Source organism: Euprymna scolopes, chromosome 24 (genome assembly GCF_053919585.1).
Source record: "Euprymna scolopes isolate OS-2025 chromosome 24, ASM5391958v1, whole genome shotgun sequence".
Classification (NCBI taxonomy): domain Eukaryota; kingdom Metazoa; phylum Mollusca; class Cephalopoda; order Sepiida; family Sepiolidae; genus Euprymna; species Euprymna scolopes.
The window spans coordinates 42028636-42048400 of NC_136505.1; the positions used below are offsets into that span (position 1 = coordinate 42028636).

The 19765-nt window shown below is 35.2% G+C and overlaps 1 protein-coding gene across 1 annotated transcript in view; it reads right to left on the reverse strand.

Annotated features, from left to right (window-relative positions):
* Positions 1-265: 265 nt before the first annotated feature.
* LOC145246670 (uncharacterized) overlaps positions 266-19765 on the reverse strand; it is a 216081-nt gene continuing 196581 nt past the window's right edge. Inside the window, exons 4-5 of the mRNA XM_080108384.1 lie at positions 16140-16194; positions 266-2442 (exon numbers count right to left, since the gene is read on the reverse strand). Coding sequence (XP_079964510.1) covers positions 862-2442; positions 16140-16194 — 1636 coding nt within the window. The 3' untranslated portion in view covers positions 266-861. The remainder of the gene's footprint in view (positions 2443-16139; positions 16195-19765) is intronic.

The window sequence follows — 19765 nt, forward strand, 5'->3', positions numbered from 1 at the left end:
AAATTAACAATCAACAATCAATCGATCAGTTCGATAACATAATAAATAACAAATCGACAATTCAACTGCCAATCATCCAACAATACTAACACACGATGCTCGCATTACGTGACGTAATTGCTTCACGTGCCCGGATCGTTATGAAAAGAAAAGAAAAATTGCGAAACAGAAGTCAAAGCGAAGGAAAACAAAGATAAAAAACGAATATTTTAAAACAAAAATGACAACAACTAATAAAAAAGAAAAACAAACAAAAATACAAAAATTAAAACAGAAATGATCAAATATTTTTTTTACGGAAATAAAAAGAAAACAAAAACAAAAATAATAATTAAAAGACTTTGTTAATTTTTTCTTTTTTTTTTTTTGCTCTTTTCGTCGTTTAGACTGTTTATATTTTTTTTTGTGTTTTTTTTTTTTCATTTGGTAAGTTTATCCCAAACTTCCGGTAATGAATCTCCGTGTCTTATTTACGAATTTGGTATCTTTTTCTTCTGGGTCGATCAAACGATATACGTCAAACAAACATGACGAACATCGTTTAGTTTTCTCAGTAAGCTGAGAAGATGTTATATTTAGCCAAAAGATTATTTATTACGTGCTTTTTTATATTTTTAGTTCTATTTTATCCAGAAATGTACATGATAGACGCAGCAGCTTCACAAATGACCACAGCCTTACATCAAATAACGCCAAATGACGTAAAACAACGTCAAATAACGCCGGCTACTTAAAATGTCGTTCAACATAAAAAATAGGTCACTTCCTTTTTTCCCCATCCAATAAACTTGTCCGCCATATCTAGGGAACTAAAGAAAGAATGAAGAGAAATGTTTTATTGGATCAAACATTACGGAAAGCTTATTCGGTATTTTTGAAGAATCCCTTTTCTGTCTCGCATTCAACAAACGTTACAGTCAAACATTTATATGTAACATCAGTCACAAGTACTTCAAGCGGAATGCCGCCAGTCGGCGGGTACCAAACTTGTCGCCTGCTACAAAACTTTGTTTTCTTCTTCAGAGACGTTGCGGGAGGAGGTGACGTGCTCGTCGGTGTATTGTTGGGCAAATGTCTACTGTCTAACGTTTCGTGGTGCTTTCGTGATTTTTCAGCCCAGTGATTTCGGCTGTGGTCTCGACTATGACTGTTACTGTTTCCATTATGATTCGAACCACTGTGCTTGCTTGTCCCATGTTTACTGCTGCCACGGCCGCTGCTGTTGTGATGCCGGCCGCTGTGGTGGCGATGGCGACTGATGTAGAGGGATTTTAGCGTGACATCGTCGTCGATACCCTCATCACTGCTGTAGTAAAACGAACTGCGTTTACTATGCGAGTTGGCTGATGCAGTTGTGGTCACGGGCTTTTTGCTACTTTTTGAATCGTCCGTAGCGTGACCGTTGGACGGCATGTGCGACCTCTCTTCTGCCACACGTCCGCGTTTCTCGTCGGAAGGGGAATACTGCTTCTTGTCGGCATGCTGAGAAATTTCTGATTTGATGAAAAAAGCCGGCGTAAGCGTGGAGTCCGTCGTTCCATAAGATTTTAAACTGCTCACGGTATCCAACGTGTTTTGATCTTTAATGGTTAGTGTCTGGTTTTCAGCATCGCCTGTGAAAATGCGGCGTTCCACGTTCATCTGTAGATGGCTGAAAGTGTTGTTCTTGTTGGTGCTGCTGTAGCTTAAGTCGTGTTGTAACGGATGTCTGCTGTTGTGTTTTTGGTGTTGTCGATCGTGCTGGCTTTTGCTGTCGTGTTTGAAGTTAAGTTCATTTGTTGGACAGCTTTTTTTACTATTATTATCACTAACAATGATGGTACGGTCATCATCATCATCGTCGTCATCGCTATCTTCTTCATCTTCATCATCTTCATCGCCATCTTCCTCTTCTTCATCGTCGCGCTCGTCTTCAGTTTCATTCGCATCGACACCGGCGTCCGAGTCCAGATCACACTCCGTCCCGTCAGGGTTCGTCTCTTTTTTATTTTTTCTGGTCGTAGAGTTTTTGTTCTCCTCAACCGATTTTTCTTCCTTTTTGTTGCTGCAAATGTAATTGTTGTTGTTGGTGTTGTGATGATTATGATGATGATTGTTTTGGTGATGATGTTTGTTTTTACTTGGGTTGTTATCGTTCGTGTTTTTATTAGCGCAATTGCTGTTATTGTTGTTTGTGGTTGTGGTCGTGGTGGTTGTGGTGGTTGTTGAGGTAATGGTAGTAGTAGGAGTTGTGTTGTTGTTGTTGTTCGGCGTCTTGCTGCCTGTGGTTGCAGTCCAAAGATCACCGGAAGTCTTACCAAGTGTCACCACTGGCTTCTCGTAGACGACCGGACTTTGTCGTCCTCCTTCGTCGTCATCTTCATCTTCCTCTTCCTCATCCTCCTCGACTTCCGTCTCGCTATCACTGAGGCATTCTTTTCGCAGTTCGTCATAGTCTTTGTCCTGTTTAAAGAAAAGACAAAAAGTAAAATTAGAACTCTATATTTTGGGACAAAGGAAACAAAATATAAACAAGACGATTTACGAAAACAAATACAAAGACAGAAATAATGAATCAGGTTCATCATACGTTACATAACTTCTGATAACTCACGATGCAAAATATTATAGAAGAAAAAAAATCTATTAATTTTACAGAACAATAAAATACAACAATGATTGAGTGAAATATATTTGAGCCCCAAAGACTCAAATATGTCGGCTGAAGATCGTGTAAATATTTTATGTGTGTGTGTTTACTTTTTGACTGAACACCAAATTCCTCATGACTGTAACACATTGGGACGATATTGTAGACAAGAATTAAGTGAACCTGCGTGAGGTTTATTATACGTTATTTTTTAGATATGCGTTTACACCTTGGACTGTATGGCTCTCATGATTGGCAAGATTAGAACCCTACTTTCTATCTCCTGGCGTGACGTCAGTGGAAAGTAATAAATAGAGTAAACTTATAACTTACTATAACATGACAAGGTTCCTTTCATTGCGAAACATAACGTGGAATGAAACTGGAAATGTGTAAGCAATGTACGGTGAAATCTGGCTAATGAGAAAGAGAGTTTGTCAGAATTAAACAAATAATTATGATTCTATTTTTAGATGAGTTTGCTTATTTGTATTGTTTGGATTCTTTCGACTATTATTCTCATCTTGAGTGTTATTTTCATAACATTTCCGTTGATGTAACCTAGTACCTTCTTTAAGTGTATCTTGTCAGACTTGGAAATGTTTCTGTCGAACTCGTGAATCTGCACTAAATTACAAACGAAAACGTGTTATTTAATTCCCCGGAGCAGCAGGCTCTCGTTTCGTGCACCATAGTTGAGTAAAAGACCTAGGTAATTCACACCCGCACTAAGCATTTAACCTTCGGCTTCCAGAATGGTGTAACAGTGCAACTGAGTGTACCAAGTCCTTTATCCACTACGCCACGCGACTGTGTTTTGAATAATCAGCGTCCGTGTTCTTTTATTCACCTTCAAACAAACTACGTGAAAATAAATCCAAAGTGTAACGCGGTCTGCACGCATTGTCTAGATACACCCACTTAGAAACCGCGCAAGAAATATCAAGTAAATAAGAGCATCGTTATCTAGACTGTAAAATTAGTTTAAAGATAACTTGAATCAATTAAAAACTTTATTAAAATATTCATAATTCAAACTATTTTCTCTCACCCTTTACCTCTCCTCTTATTTACTCCGTGTGTATTCATTGTCAGTAGTCTTAAAACTACCTATAACATTAAATAGCCAAAAAATATAAGCAATATTATAGTCCGTGGCTGGGGAAATAAAAGAGAGAATGTTCGAGACGGATAGCAAACAGGAAGAGACAAATCTGGTTTTTCAAACTTACGTTTTCCTGGTTAACGAAATCTAGGAGACCCTCAACGAATAACATCACATTTTACATTTTTATGGTATAAAACGATACGTCTACCTACTGACGAGTGTAGAAAACACAAACCCTAAATATATATATATATATATATATATATATATATATATATATATATATATATATATTGGTTCCACAAGTTGAAAGCACAAAACTTGATAGCAAGATTTTTAAACCTGTGATTAAAATATGTTTTTTTTTTTAATATTTAACGAAAGTATTTTGTGGGAATAATTTTAATTGCATACTTCTAAGAAATATTTGCTAAAACAGAAAAGAGAAAAACAAAACGTTTATAAATAATATAGCTCAGGTTCTTGGAGGACTAGTCCGTGTAAGAGAGAAGTACTCGAATACAAAACATCTTGAACATTACTAGTCGCTACAAAATTCGAAGATACAGCAATTTTCAAGATAGTTTTGAATGTTTTTGTTCGATCAGAAAAAATGCCAAAAACCTAAATCCACTTCTGGGTTCCTGATTAAATATTAAAATAGCATATGTTGATAGTCGAGCTATGTACGTTGCATGTGAATGCATATCAAAACGCCTTTAAAGTTTTAGGAGTAGTCCAAAAATAGCGCTCAATGCAGTTGTTTGGGTTTATTAAGGAAAGATGAGTTTTAACTGCCAAAAACACTTTATATACTTTTAGGAAAATTGTTCAAGTTGAAATTATAGATAACCCAGAATCGAGTTAACAAAAATTAATAATGATAATTGTAAATAGGCCAGTTGAAGAGAAATACAAATGTGTCAGTCTGACTCAAAAATATAGGCAAAAATAAACGACAGAATAGTGTACAAATCGTAAAACTGAGAATTTAAAAATATGAAAACAACTATAAAACAGAAAAAGAGATACTAAAGAACAAAGTGAACACATGGAATAAATTGATATAAAATAATAATAGAATAATAAAAAAGAACATATGAAAAACTATAAAATGCAAATATAAAAAAATAAGAGAAGCGTATATACAAAAACGAGGCTTCCTAAGAGTTCTCAGTAAATAAAAGGTTTGAAAAAAGAAATGAAGGGAAAAAGAAAAATGTAAACAAGTTTAAATATATAAAACAGAAAAGAAATAGATAAAAAAGAAACGATGTTTTATGTAACAGTACTCTTCATCTATATAATCGAAAACGAAACCAAAACTTATCAAGAATCTATATAATTATACAACTCAAATGACCTTGTACGAGTGATGTAACCCACTTTCCGGTTTACGATATCCGGTTACGCATGCACGCATAAACATTAACCTATAACAACGTAAGCAAATAAACACAAATCGCTTCTTTTGCAGATTTTGACCTGCGCACTGAAATATTAACGTTATTATTTCGAAATTATTATTTAATATGGGAAGAGTGGGGGTGTTTTGCAACTATTCTCTATTACAACTATACTATCGCTATTTTCTTACAACTAAACAACTTTTACCCGTTGACAAACATGAGAACAATTGTAGTAAAGCCAAGACCACTACTACTACTACTACTCTTTATCCGTCCCTTTTCCTTCCTTTCTTCTTCTTTTAATTTTTTGTTTACATTTCTAGATACAAAATAGTTGTATGAAAGCGGTGAATTTGTTGACACATTTACTAATCTGTTTCAATATTAGTTTTATTTTATTTTATTAATTTAGGTTTTATTTTTTTGCTTCGAGTTTTATTAATTATTTTTTTTTTTAGATTTTAAGTTTCTATAACTTGGTTGAAGGATTCCAATATGGGTTTTTCATCCTTATATTTCTCATCGGTAGGTTCATGTGCGTTTTTGCTGCTAAATGAATTTCGTCGGCGTTCGATTCGCAGGAAAATCATGTTTAATTTTCGATTTTTGAGCGATTATTCGGAAAAATAGGTAGCTTTACACTAATAGGGAGGATTTTGTTCATGTTTGAGTGATCCGTCCGAGATTTTTCGTTTTAATATACCATCATAAAATGTTTCTGTTATGTAAAAAAAAAAATATTTTCTTTACGCCATAGGTGTCACGCTCATACATGAATTCCATAGCTAATATAACATACTGACCCAACGGGTCACGGTAGTCTAGTTATTGATAAAATTATTTATAAAAAAATGTAGATGACTTAAGTGGCATCAGCTATAATCGAAACCGAAGCCAAAACTTATGAAGAAGTATTGGTATAATTATTTATGATAAGAAATGGAAGTACAGAACAATTAAACGACCCGAATGTTAGCATGACACAGAGAATAACACACACTCTATCGTATTGACATATAGATAATTGTCTCTGTAATAATAAATCCGAAATCTGCACAAATTAAAATATCATATTTGAGCGTATGTTATGGTTGAACACACACACATATGTGTGTTGTATATTTTTAATTTTAATTTTTACAAGTAATACTAAGCTAGCATATATATAAAACATGGGCATGTTCACTGTCAAATTTCCGCCAAATCATCGCAGACAACCTAAAGCTTTACTAATGTGTGTTAAGTTCGAGAGCGTAGTGTATTTATCGACTCTGTAAGCGGAAAATAAGACATCAGCATCAGGAACAGCAGCAGCAGTTGCTTGTAGGGAGGCGCAGAGAGTAAAGCGAATGAATGCAGATACGAATTGATGACTGACTCTCCTCGCCTTGCTTCTTTTTGTTTACTAGTTAACATCGGCGGATTGATGAATGGGGTTGTGCAGAGAGTAAAGATAAGACAAGCTGTACGACTTTTGACCAATCAGAAACCGAGAAATAGAAGATAAGGTCGCTTGTAAAGTTCACGTTCTTGAATATAAGAAGCAGTGTAGCCAAAATAGATCGTGGAGAAAAACATAAGAAACGCATAAAAATAATTGGAATATTTCCTTTTTAATAAACATGTATCGCCTGATTATTTTTTATGGTTGTCACACACACACACACACACACACACACACACACACACACACACACACACACATATATATATATATATATATATATATATATATATATATTAATAGAGTCGTATATATAGAACGAACTTGGTGAAGATCTTCATGTGTATAGCAAAGTAGAGTAGGGTTATAATGGCTACTAGAACACAATTCTCCCAGACATTACCTCCTCTTATGTTTTATTCGGAGATTGGTTTATTGCCAGTTTTGGAAAGTTATTATTCCCGTCCTTTGGCAGGAGAATATGCCACAAGGGTTGGAGATCTAGACTGAAAAGCCAGTGCTGTAAAGGAAGGCAACTTTGGCCTTAAAATGGCTGGGCAGCCCCATTGGCAATCTTAAGCAAAGCAATTAGCAACAAACTTACTAAAACGTCAGCCAACAAGGAACAATATTTCTCAACAATGGCTTAGACCCTAAAATCTGATATATTTGCGTGGGGTTCTGCTAACAATTAAAAATCGCTTCAAATCAGAGAAAAAATGCGATGAGAATCTTTAAAAGCTTGACAATTATAGGTGTTAGTTTATTTTTCTTATATTTTCAGACAGTTCCTCACGTTTGGTCAAATATGCACAGACCCCAAAAATGTAGTAGAGAGAAAGAACATTCTTTTATTGTTTAAATTACTCGTAGCATCATTTAAATTACCTGTAGTGTTATAAAGGATGCTGGAAGTGCTCCCCGTTGACATCCATGCATTTCTGGACACTTTAACAACGTTTGCAGATACTGCCTGTAGATTTTCGCTAGTGGTTCTCCTGATAGGGTTGTTAGTGTTATCCTTTAGTTGATCTAGATTGTGAGGATTATTTGCATAAACTTTTTTTGTTTTAAAGTCCCCCAAAGATTAAAATCACATGATGACAAGCCCGGAAAACGTGGTGGCCAAAATCCTTTGCTTATTGTTCTCTCATCCGTAAACATGTCATGAACTCGAGTCATTGATCTGTGAGAGGTGTGGCATGTAGCGCCATCTTGTTGGAAAAAGAATTGCATTTTGTCTTCTGGTCTCAGTTCGTCGTTAAGAGAGAGATTAGATAGATTGGGCTACTTTTAAGTGGGCCACTCTTTATATGTTAATAAACATTAATTGAATATGTCGGTTTTACTAATAAGAAATAAAATAAAATACAATTTGTTTCCTTTTGTACTAATGCTATTCTACTTCTGCATATCTCCTTAAAATAGAAACAGTAAGATATAATCTTATAGATATTCCAAGTCTCCGTTCCTTTGAATTGAATAATTCTTCGAAACTGTCATCATACAGTTATTCGCAGCGATTTCTAATTGACAATATTGTTTTAGAATTTAACAACTGCACATTTTCTGCTGCATCGTTCTTATTTGTGTACGTAAAATAACGACCATCAATGCGTGATCAGACGACCCTGTGTATCGTTATACATTAGTGGGATCTCGTTTTCTCTAAATATATATATATATATATATATATATTTTTGTATATTTTGATAGCAAGTCATTTTTCAAGCACGTCTGATTGAACACTACCGAGTTCCCTTTTTCCAATTTTGTTAGATAACTTTTCAATTCGCTGATCGGTCTTTTTATTTCGGTTGGCATGTTGTATATTATGGCGCTCAGTAGTTGTTCGGCCATATTCTTATCAAGCGCCTTCAATCGGTCCTCATGACGACGATCGGATGCACACACACACACACACACACACACACACACACAGACATATATATATATATATATATATATATATATATATATATATATATATATATATACTTAAAAGAGACGAAGAAAAGAATCGGTGCCAAATTATGTACAACGTTTTATTCGCTCACCCGTGGTTTGTCTTCCTCTTTGGTTTCGTATTGTCCTCTTTCCTGTCTTGTGGTTTCCACATGTCGTTTCAATCCCCCACTGCTGTCGACCTCCTCTACACAAGAATCCAACCCCTAAGCAGCATGTGCTAATTTATCAGGGCGGATCAGTCGTTTAACTTATGAAACCTTGTTTGTTTAGGTGCATGACATCGACTAAAGTGCAAATTACTTACTTTTGATGGAGGAATTATGCGCGAACGTTGTTGGCATCGTTTCCCAAACACATGTGTGTGTGTATGTGTGTGGATGTGCATATCATTGTTTGTAAGTGAGAGATGGGCGGAGAGGTTGTAAATGTGAGATGCACAATCCAAAGGTGTCATATATATATATATATATGGACCTTATCTCCCTCTCTCTTTCTCCACCCCCTTCTTTCTCTCTCACATACACTATATATGTTTATTGAATGAAATATGAATTGGCACGATTAAAATAGGTACAAATAAATAAATAAATAGAAAAAATAGGAATATATAGACTTAGCTACGTATAGACGCATATAGTATACAAGCGTAAAGGAGATATAGATTCTTTCAATTGCGTAAATATACAAATGATTAGATACAATCTTATATTCAGATATAATTACATACTTAAAAAATATTTATTATATATATCTATATATATATATATATATATATCTATATCTATATATATATATATATATATATATATTCGTTCTGAATCAATTGCAATCTGGTTACAGTTAAAATCCAGGTTGTCATTTGTGAACATATAAGCCTTCCAAGAAAAAGAATTGAGAGAACCTCTTCAGCCCTTATCAGAAAGAGGAAACAAAAAGCGATATTCTGTGATGTGTCTCTCTATTTGTATATATAACACAGGATACGATTAAACTATAGTATAATATGTCCGCTATTTTCTTTTAATTCATAACATTGCGTACTATACGGTTCAGTCCTTGGGTGAATGCAATTTTGTTACTTTTTAAAACTACTTCATTGATGGGATTGCGTACATCGACAATTTAAAAAAAAATGAAAGCAATCTAGCATTCGAAGCTTTGCTTACGAAGGGTAAATATCCAATGTATTTGGCACTTTTGTGACATGGTTTAATATAGAAGAAAACACACATTGTCCATAAAGGAAGCAATCGCAGTTATCAGTCAAATTTAGTGTTAATCGGTTCGTTGATACGCACGTGGCAAAACTAGCTCAAGTATTATATGATTCTCTAAAAAATACAAAAATACAAATTCTGTACGCAACCTTATTTCTTTGTGAATGATATATCTTCGCATATCTGTATATAAATTAACCGCTTCATTCATAAACAAAACAGCCTAAGTAAACACGTGCGCCCTTCAAATATTAGTGGCATGCATAACAACTAGACAAAGAACAAACACACACACATGCGAAATTAGTTCGTTATATATATTTAGCATGAATTAAAAAAAAAACTTAGATATGCAATGAAATATCCCCCCGCCAATAAAAAGCACGATCCTCTACAAATACTAAGATGAGGAAATCCCGAGAAAGGCGCATTTTCTCTCTTGACATTAACTTTATCCGAAAAGCATTAATTCGAAAACAGCTGTTAAACACCAGTATATACAAGTCTATAAGGTGAGCTGTTTTCTTTTTCAAAAAACAGCATCTTCTGTTGTTCGCTTCATGTCGAGTTGCTCTGTATTGATTTTTATCATTTAGCATGGATATTAATTCAACCAAATATTTGTGCATGGACATTTCAGTAGGTAAATATTAGGAGAAATTCAATGCACGTATTCATTTCCTTATCAGGTTGTTTAAAATATTGTTTCATCTGAACAGCAGATATGTCCTTTCACTTAATGCTGGCGTAACTGGTTCTAATGGGCAAGGAAGCTTAAAATTGCATCGTTTATTATTTGTGCATTTAACTCAGATTAATACTGAGTTTTAATGTTGACTTTGGCGACGTTATAAAATATGAACAGAAATAATAACGATTACATCAGATGAAAGAAAATAAAGCTTTCGTAAAGAAATATCTATCGATCAGTGAAATTGGTTTTTTTATTGATTTTTCGTATTCCGTTTCATAATAACCCCTCCCCAATTGCCAATCATTCATCTTCAATGAGATTTCAGCGATATCATTAAAAACATCTCCAAGGTTGTGAAAACGTTTTGCTGTGTTCAGCAAATTTTTGCTAAAACTCGAGATTCATTGATTATTATTGTTAATACGACGAAATTCCATTCACATGTAGAAAAGAAAAAGTTGATCTCCAAATATTAAGTATATAAATTGTAGAAGTAAAGGGTGTAAAATAGTTAATTCTTCTATTTATAACTTAATTTGACTTTTAAACCCGCGTTTATTTGGGTTAAATTACGAGAAACCTTCTCTACCAACAATAGCAATAGCCGAGAACACATTACCCGAAAGTACTTCCTTTAAACTCCTCGATCTAACGTTTACAGAGAACATGAAGTGGAATAGTTACATTGAGAAGATTGCAAAGGCTGCTGCAACGAAAGTGGGTTCTCTCTACCGTGCTAGAAAACTACTTACGCCTGAAAGTATCTTGTACCTCTATAAGGCCACCAATTGCCCATGTATGGAGTACTGTTATCACATCTTGGCTGCTGCATCTGCTACTGGTCTCTCCCTCCTGGGCAGGGTTTAAAAGAGAGTCGTCAACCTGATCGATCCTGAACTGTCATTTAAGCTTAAGCCTGTGTCCCATCGACAAAATGTTGCATACCTCTGCCTGTTCTAGAAGTAATCTGATGGTGAATGCTCTGACAAACTCGACAAGCAGCTTAATCCCATCCCTTCACAGTAGAGATCCCTAGGCGCAAGAAAGTCTTCTTCTCCAATAGTTTCTTCCACAGAACTGATAGACTGTGGAACTCCCTTCCGGGATTCTGCTTTCCCAACTGTACCGACACGCAGAAGTTCAAGTGTAATGTGAAAAGAGATCTTGCTACTCATCCCCCTTCATAATATCCCTGCAACATATGTTCCCCTACTTCAAAGTGGCACTGTGCCTTATTAGGGGTAAAAATTGAATTAAAAAAATATTAGAGATTCTTTCTTACCAGCACTTTACTAGCAACCAATTTGAAAAACGATGTAAGTTGCTAAAATGTTATGAAAATGATACTGTATAATGTTAGAAATACGTCATATGAATCGACTGCATTATATGACTTTTATAATTATTCATGAGATTACGAAATTGAGAAAATATATGAAAATTTTACCAATATAGAAAAAATTCATTAGTTATCTTTGATGGAAACCGTGTTAGGTACTTCGTAGGAAATTGGTAATAAAATTATGGACGATTTTCAATTAACGGATGATTAATAACTAAAACGTATAGGAATGCATTATATTTATCCTGTTGATAATTTTGACTTAAAGCAAATTACGTCGATGTTATTTTCTCAGTTCTAAAAAGTACACATGAAAAAAATAAGCGAAATCCGATAAAATCCCATCTGCATGTAAGAGAATATTACGTGGATATTACTGATTTTGATCGGGCTAATGTTTAATCTTGAGTGTTTTTTCAAAAATGCTGGTCGCCATATTGGAAAAAAAAAGCGTTTCGGTCGATGTAGATTTCGAATTTCGTCAAAAATGCTGGTCGCCATCTTGGAAAAAAAAACGTTTCGATCGATGTAGATTTCGAATTTCGTCAAAAATGCTGGTCGCCATCTTGGGAAAAAAACGTTTCGATCGATGTAGATTTCGAATTTCGTCAAACATGCTGGTCGCCATCTTGGAAAAAAATGAAATAGTTTTTTTTGTCTAAGATAGCGACCACTATGCCTGACGAAGGTCAAAGGCTACATCGACCGAAACCTTGCAAAAAATAACACTGAAGATGAGAACAGTAATCCGATCAAAACAAGTAATCCAAACAATAAGCTCTCGTCTACAAAGTTCAGAACTATAACGTGGATACTTCAAATATTAAGTATATAAATTTTAGATGAGACGGGCGTGAAAAACGTTAACATTTCTATTTAGAATTTAATTTGACTTTCTAATTACTTTTAAATTCTGATTTATTTTAAATTAATTTATATTGATATTAAAAACACTTGTTTACCTGCACTTAACTAGCAACCAATTTCGTTGATTAGATTTTCTCATTAGACTATATCCAGATACATAGACATCGTTTTTATTAGCATTCTACGGTTTAAATCACTTTATAAGTTTTCATTTTTTCCATATATTATTATATATGGACATTTTTTACGTTAGTAGCTAGAGTATTTCATGTCTTTTAATCTCATCGAATGTAATTCGCTTCTATCAATTCATTATATGATTTTTCCAAGTTGGCCTCTGCAATCAATTCGGACCCCTATTCATGTTTAACGCCATACTCTTTCGCTACCTCCGCCACTCGCCCTGATAGATAGCACCACGAAAAGAATTCCCCGTGAAGTCTGGGTATTGACTGTACAATTCAACCAATCAGCCGACCTATCAACCAATCGGAAGGCAAGACAGCGAAGTCGGCTGACGGGAAAGGGGGGGGTGTAGTGAATGGAAGCTGCTTTCATTCCAGATTGCAGGCAGTTGAGGTTTTTGTGGTGGCGGAATTGGCGGCGGTGATTGTGAAGCGGAGGACGATGAGAACGAACGAGCAATTAGAAGGATAACTTAACAATACTTGCTGACCAAGTCCTGCGAGAAATTACTGATTAGTTATATAAATATGTAGATAGATAGATAGATAGAATATTGTAATCAACTAGATCAGGGGTTCTCAACCGGGGTCCACATGGACCCTAGGAGTCCATGGAATATTTCTGGGGGTTCACAGGCAAATCATAACAAAATTGGGGTCCACAGCGATATTTTAATGGTCCATAAAGAAAACCAACTCAGAATAGTTTTTATTATAAAATTTAATTTCTATTGTAATTTTGTACATTTTTTTTCAACCATTCAAGTTATTTTAACTATAATATTTTTAATTACCAGGTTTACCTCATTAAATTAGTTTTCCTTTAAAAATTAAGTTTAATTATATAATATTTCTTTGATTATTAAAACCTCAAAATTTATATTAGTGAAAAATAGAAGATTGTCTTATGACCCATAGTTATGAAGGGGTCCACCAAGATAAAAAGAAGGTGAAAAGGGGTCCATGAGTAAAAAAAAAAGGTTGAGCTCAGAACCACTGAACTAGATCAACAGTTTTCTCATATATTAGACCCCTAAAATTTGAGATAATATATCACCAAAGAATTTAATTAGATAGATAGCGTGGTTATTTGCGTTGTTTAGCTTTTTCCACAAAGGTATCGCCACTTATTTAGGTCGAAAAGCCAATCGAGGATAAAGGTTTATGAGTGTCAGGTGGACGGTGAGAAAACAATGTAGCGATCGGAAATGATGTAGTAAATGGCAATGATGGTGAAATTTTGGCAGAATCCGATTATTTAAGATGACGGCTCAAAATGAATTTGCTCACATTGGACTTGAAAGCGACAATGTTGTAATCAGCTGGGAAACAAACCCGTGGTATTTCGTGATGGATGATTCTAAGAAAATAAACTTTCTTCATACAAGTTTCGTTTAATTATAAATACAAAAAGTGAAAAAGGAAAATTATTGACAGTGGTTCTAAAGATAGATAGATAGATAGATAGATAGATAGAAAGATGGATAGATAGATGGATAGATAGATGGATAGATAGATGGATGGATAGATAGATGGATGGATAGATAGATGGATAGATGGATGGATGGATAGATGGACGGATGGATAGATGGACGGATGGATAGATGGACGGATAGATAGATAGATAGATAGATAGATAGATAGACAAGTATGTATCGAGAAAGGGAGACGTATATATGAATGTAGTGATACATCTTTAAAGGGGTGGAAATATCCTCGTCATCTAATGAGAGATGATTTTAAAATCGAACTTGATTAATCTCGTTAGAAATAAAAGAAATGATGCAGGTTGGTATATATGCAGATTATGTCTGTAGTTATCTTTATAATGAACTTGAAAACACCAGACATCAACTAGACACCCAATGAATAGTCACATACGTTGAACGAATTCCGTATGTGTGACTATGGTGGCACACATCGATTCAGAATCGGACCATCGCAGATTTTTAATTCCTAAACTAATTATTTCATATCCTTCTCTTCCTTCTATATAAGAATTAAGATTTTTACTTTTTCACTTTTAAAGAAATATGTCGAAACTTAGTTCGTACAACTAAATGCTATGCGTAATTCAAATTGCTTAATAGAAAAATAAGTTATTATGGTTAGCTATAACTTTAAAAAAAAACAGATTTTCTAGACCATCAGAGACTAGCGATTCTTCTAGTATATCTGCTTCATCCGGTACGCACTGAGAAAAATGAAATAAAATAATCATCATAATATCGCATGCGTTGCAATATTTTGGATTCAATGAGAAAGGCATGATCACCGAAAATCGGACGGTTCTATTTAAAGGCACTTACGATAAGAATTGACGAATTAAATTGAGCCACGTTCTGCTAGCAAGCAATCAGAAATCAGACTTGATCCATAAAAATATTGAATTTTGAGCACTTCAACACAAGATAGATCGTTTGCTCTTTGCATGCAAAATTATAAAATCCAAGGACCTGTACAGAACAGCTACCCACTCGAAATTCTTTATATATAGGACTTGTACAGTACAGTGATCGTGAAACGTTTCTGAAATTAAACAGGCCTTACAGTTCAAGAATGTTAATCCGAAGATTCTATTGTTGGTATTGCTTTTTCCAATGTGTTTCCGTTTAGAATTCCTTTTAAAAATACATCAGGGATTACAGAAGAGACTACGTGAATATTACCAACATCCTAAGTGAAAGTGATTTTTGTGGAACGAAATGGATTCGACCTCTGGATAACCAGGTCGTCAGTTCGTGTCGTTAACTACTCGATCAGAGTCACTTTCCATTAAGATGATAAACAAGTCCCAGTTTTAGAAGTGTTTAGATGAAAATAAAGAACATTAACGTTACTTTCGGTATTTTTGTTATTAATCTTTGATGTATCCCGGAATTCTACTGTTTTGGGAGTACCAACAATGGAAGGTTTATTTTGAAATGTTGATCAATCCTCCTAGATTTTTATAATACGTATATTTTACTACACACACATATGCATACATATATAAAAATATGTACGTATTTACATCGATATGAATTATATATATATATATATATATATATATATATATATATATATATATATATATATATATATTTCTGTGTGTGTGTATATGTGTTACGGAAATCCGTTTACGGTGGCTATTCAAATGGAACGCATGTTGGTGCGGTTCATTTCGCTACACAAGATGTGTAAAAGAGTTTAGCTTTCAGTTTTCGTTAGATTTTTTTAATCTTACTTAAACAAAATGAAAATAAAAACGTGAAAACTACACGCAACATTACTTACAAATTCCTGTTTCCGTTTCTGTGGGTTTTGTACTTTCCGTGAACCTCGAGCTTGTCTAGAGAAAAAAATAGAAAAGAAATAGAAATGAATAGGCATACAAAAAGGGATCGTTTTCCTTTAAGTTTAAAACCTGGTTTTGCTCTTCAACTTTAATTCAATTCAAAATTCAACAATTTAAAGGCTTTCAAAATTCTGAGTTTCGAGCAGTAAGTAACCAAGTCGGTCATTCTATATACAACACCAGTTTTCTGTCAGTTTCCAGTTGCCACCGTTATCAATTAATGTTGAAGCGATAATTTCAAAAGTTTTATCATTTTTTCTCTAAGCATATCAGGTTTTTATTCTGTACGAGTTTTTTTACATAAAAGCATCCAATATTCATTAAGTATCGGTGAACGTTAATTGATGTTTACATGAGTGATATACCATGCTGAAAGAGATGTCATAATTCTTATCTGTTAACGTTTTTCTCAACACATCCGAATATGTCATTAGTTGTGTAGCAGATTCCTGAATAAAATTCTTACTTTCATTTGGAATTTAAAAGTTTATGTCGTTCGTAAATTGGCTTCCGGTTTTGTCGATCGGTTACACCTGTGCATTGTATTGGCTTCTATAAATTGCAATACATTGCACAGGTATAAACAATCGATAAAATCTGGAGCAAATTAACGACACAGACCTAAGATTCAAAATGGAATTACGAGGTGGAATAAGCTGCACAGATTCATCTTTTATTAATACAATATATACGAAGTGCCTTCAATAAGTTCCCGACTTTTTCTTCATGGGCCTCTTTATTAATAGTACTTACTTGGATCTCTAGTCCCCTCCAAATAAATTACCTCCGAGTGCAATGTACTTTCTTACAATTTCTAGAAAGCCCATTGATGTCCTCTTGTATCAACGTGTCAATGACTCTCGTCACAGCCTCTTTCATTTCCTTAATTGTCTAATAACGACAGCCTCTAAGGATTTTCGTGAGCTTAGGGAATAACCAAAAACTACCTTGCCGCACGTCTTGGTCAAATAATCTGTGAAAAGGGATATTGTTGTTGACTGCACCATTGGGACAAACTTCCTATAATCTTCCACATCTTCAGTTCTTCGCAAATAATTGTGCGTAAAGTATCCACACTGACATCAAACTCTGCAATTATTGTCTTTATAGACACATCAATGAGCCTTAATGAAGATTGCTTTCCGGTCTGGTGGAAAACTGCTTCTGTTTTACCAGTATTCAAGAATTCTGGCGAAAGGACAGACCCATCAAATTATCGCCCCATTAGCCTCCTCCCACTTTTTGCCAAAATATTTGAGACCATAATTAACCATGCTCTAGTCCATCATCTTACAGATGCTAAACTACTGACTGACAAACAATATGGATTTAGACAAGTCCGTTCCACAGCAGACATCCTAACTGTGATCTGTTAACGCGGGGGAGGGCAGAGCGGTAGCTCTAGATATATCTAAGGCTTTTGACAGGGTATGGCATGAGGGTCTCCTCAGTAAAATCAGATCATACGGTATCACTGGTAGAATACTTAACATAATTAAATCCTTCTTAGATAAGAGAAAAATCCAGGTTGTCCTCGACGGTCGTACATCTAAACAATATGATATAAATGCGGGGGTGCCCCAGGGTTCTATCCTTGGACCTCTATTGTTCCTGATATTCATAAATGACCTCCCCGACAACATTGCCTCTGAGATGGGTATATATGCTGATGACACTACACTCTATGGCAGGCACGACAGGAAGACGAATGAACACATTTCTAAAGAAATGGCAGAAACACTAGAGGAAGACCTCCAATCTGTAGTGGAATGGGGATAAAAGTGGTTGGTCGCGTTCAATGCTGCCAAGACTAAACTAGTTTCATTCAATAATTACAAGAAACCCTCTCTACCACCCATAGCAATGGCCAACGACTCTTTATCTGAGAGTCCATCTTTCAAACTCCTTGGCCTAACGTTCACAGGAAACATGAGTTGGAACAATTACATTGAAGGCATTGCCAGGGCCGCTGCAAGAAAGGTGGGCTCTCTCGACCGTGCTAGAAAACTACTAACACCCGAAAGTATCCTGTACCTCTATAAGGCCACCATTCGCCCATGTATGGAGTATTGCTGCCACATCTGGGCTGGTGCATCTGCTACTAGTCTCTCGCTCCTTGACAAGGTTCAAAAGAGAGTCGCAAACCTGATAGGCCCTGAACTGGCATCTAAGCTTCAGCCTCTGTCCCATCGACGAAATGTTGCATCCCTCTGCCTTTTCTACAAGTATTTTAGTGGTGAATGCTCTGACGAACTGCAATCACTTGTGCCCCCACGACGTGTGCACCCTCGACAAACCCGACAGGCTGCTAAATCCCACCACCACACTGTAGAGATCCATAGATGTAAAAGATCTTTTTACTCCAATAGTTTCTTCCCCAGAACCGCTAGACTCTGGAATTCCATTCCAGGTCCCTGCTTCCCCAACAGTACTGACGTGCAGAAGTTCAAGTGTAACGTGAACCGACACCTTGCTGCCCAAATCCCTACATAGTACCCCAGTAGTGGTTGCCCCTGATAGTAGCCCCCTACACCAAAGTGGCAATTTTCCTTGTTTGGGGTGGAAATGTAAAAAAAAAAAAAAAAAAAATCACGGTCTTTATCCATGATTTTCTTTCCTATTGTTTTTTTTTTGGTGTTCTGACTTCCTTACTCCTCCAACACTTCTCTTCATTCCTCCCAGACTCCCTGCTTTATTTGAATCTCTTATGACTAGGGCTATGACAAGAGATTATTCTTTTCATTATTTTGACTCTCGAGTATTTATAAGTTAATATATTATATGTTTTTAGATAAAGTTATGTGGTTCTTGATTGATTATCTGTGTCTATCTGTGTCAGATATAAACTCGAGAGTCAAAACAATAAGAAGATTCTCTTGTCATAGCCACTCAAAATCTGATGCTCGATTCATAGAAGATAGTCAAAAAGTAGCGTGAAGTATTTCATGCGTTTCTGTGGCATTATTTCAAAGTTAGATCCAGAAGTTTATAGCATATCGTTTTTTTTTTCTAAAGTGTCCTAACGTCTAGATTGCATTTCTGAAGCGCATTCAACTTTGACAATCAGGTTATGTAGGGTGTATTCCAATTCCTAATATAGCCGTTCATTTGAACCTGAAATCATAAAAATGGCAAGTGATCTCATAAGATGAATAAAAGTAACACACTGAATTTTCAAGTGTCCACGACAATTTTAAATGGCTTTACAAAATGTCTGGAAACTTATTTGAGGTACCTCGTATTATATTTTCAAAATCATGTTTTTGCTCGCCTTAGAAAGCATAGCTAAAAACACATTTGGACAAGTTTTAAAAAGTCAGTCCCACAGAAAAATCTGACACTATATTTTTCACTTGAATAAACATTTATTATCACAATACTGCGGTGGGAAGATGTGACACAAGCGGCAGAATGTGAGATTGAAAATTCAGCGCCCTACAGGAAGATTAACCAGACATGCAAGAATGTTTGGACAACCTCGTCGAAATTCTCTGTTAGCAACACCTCAGGCCATTAAATATAAATAAACAGCTCCTCAGAAGAAGATCGTAAATCATAGGATGGT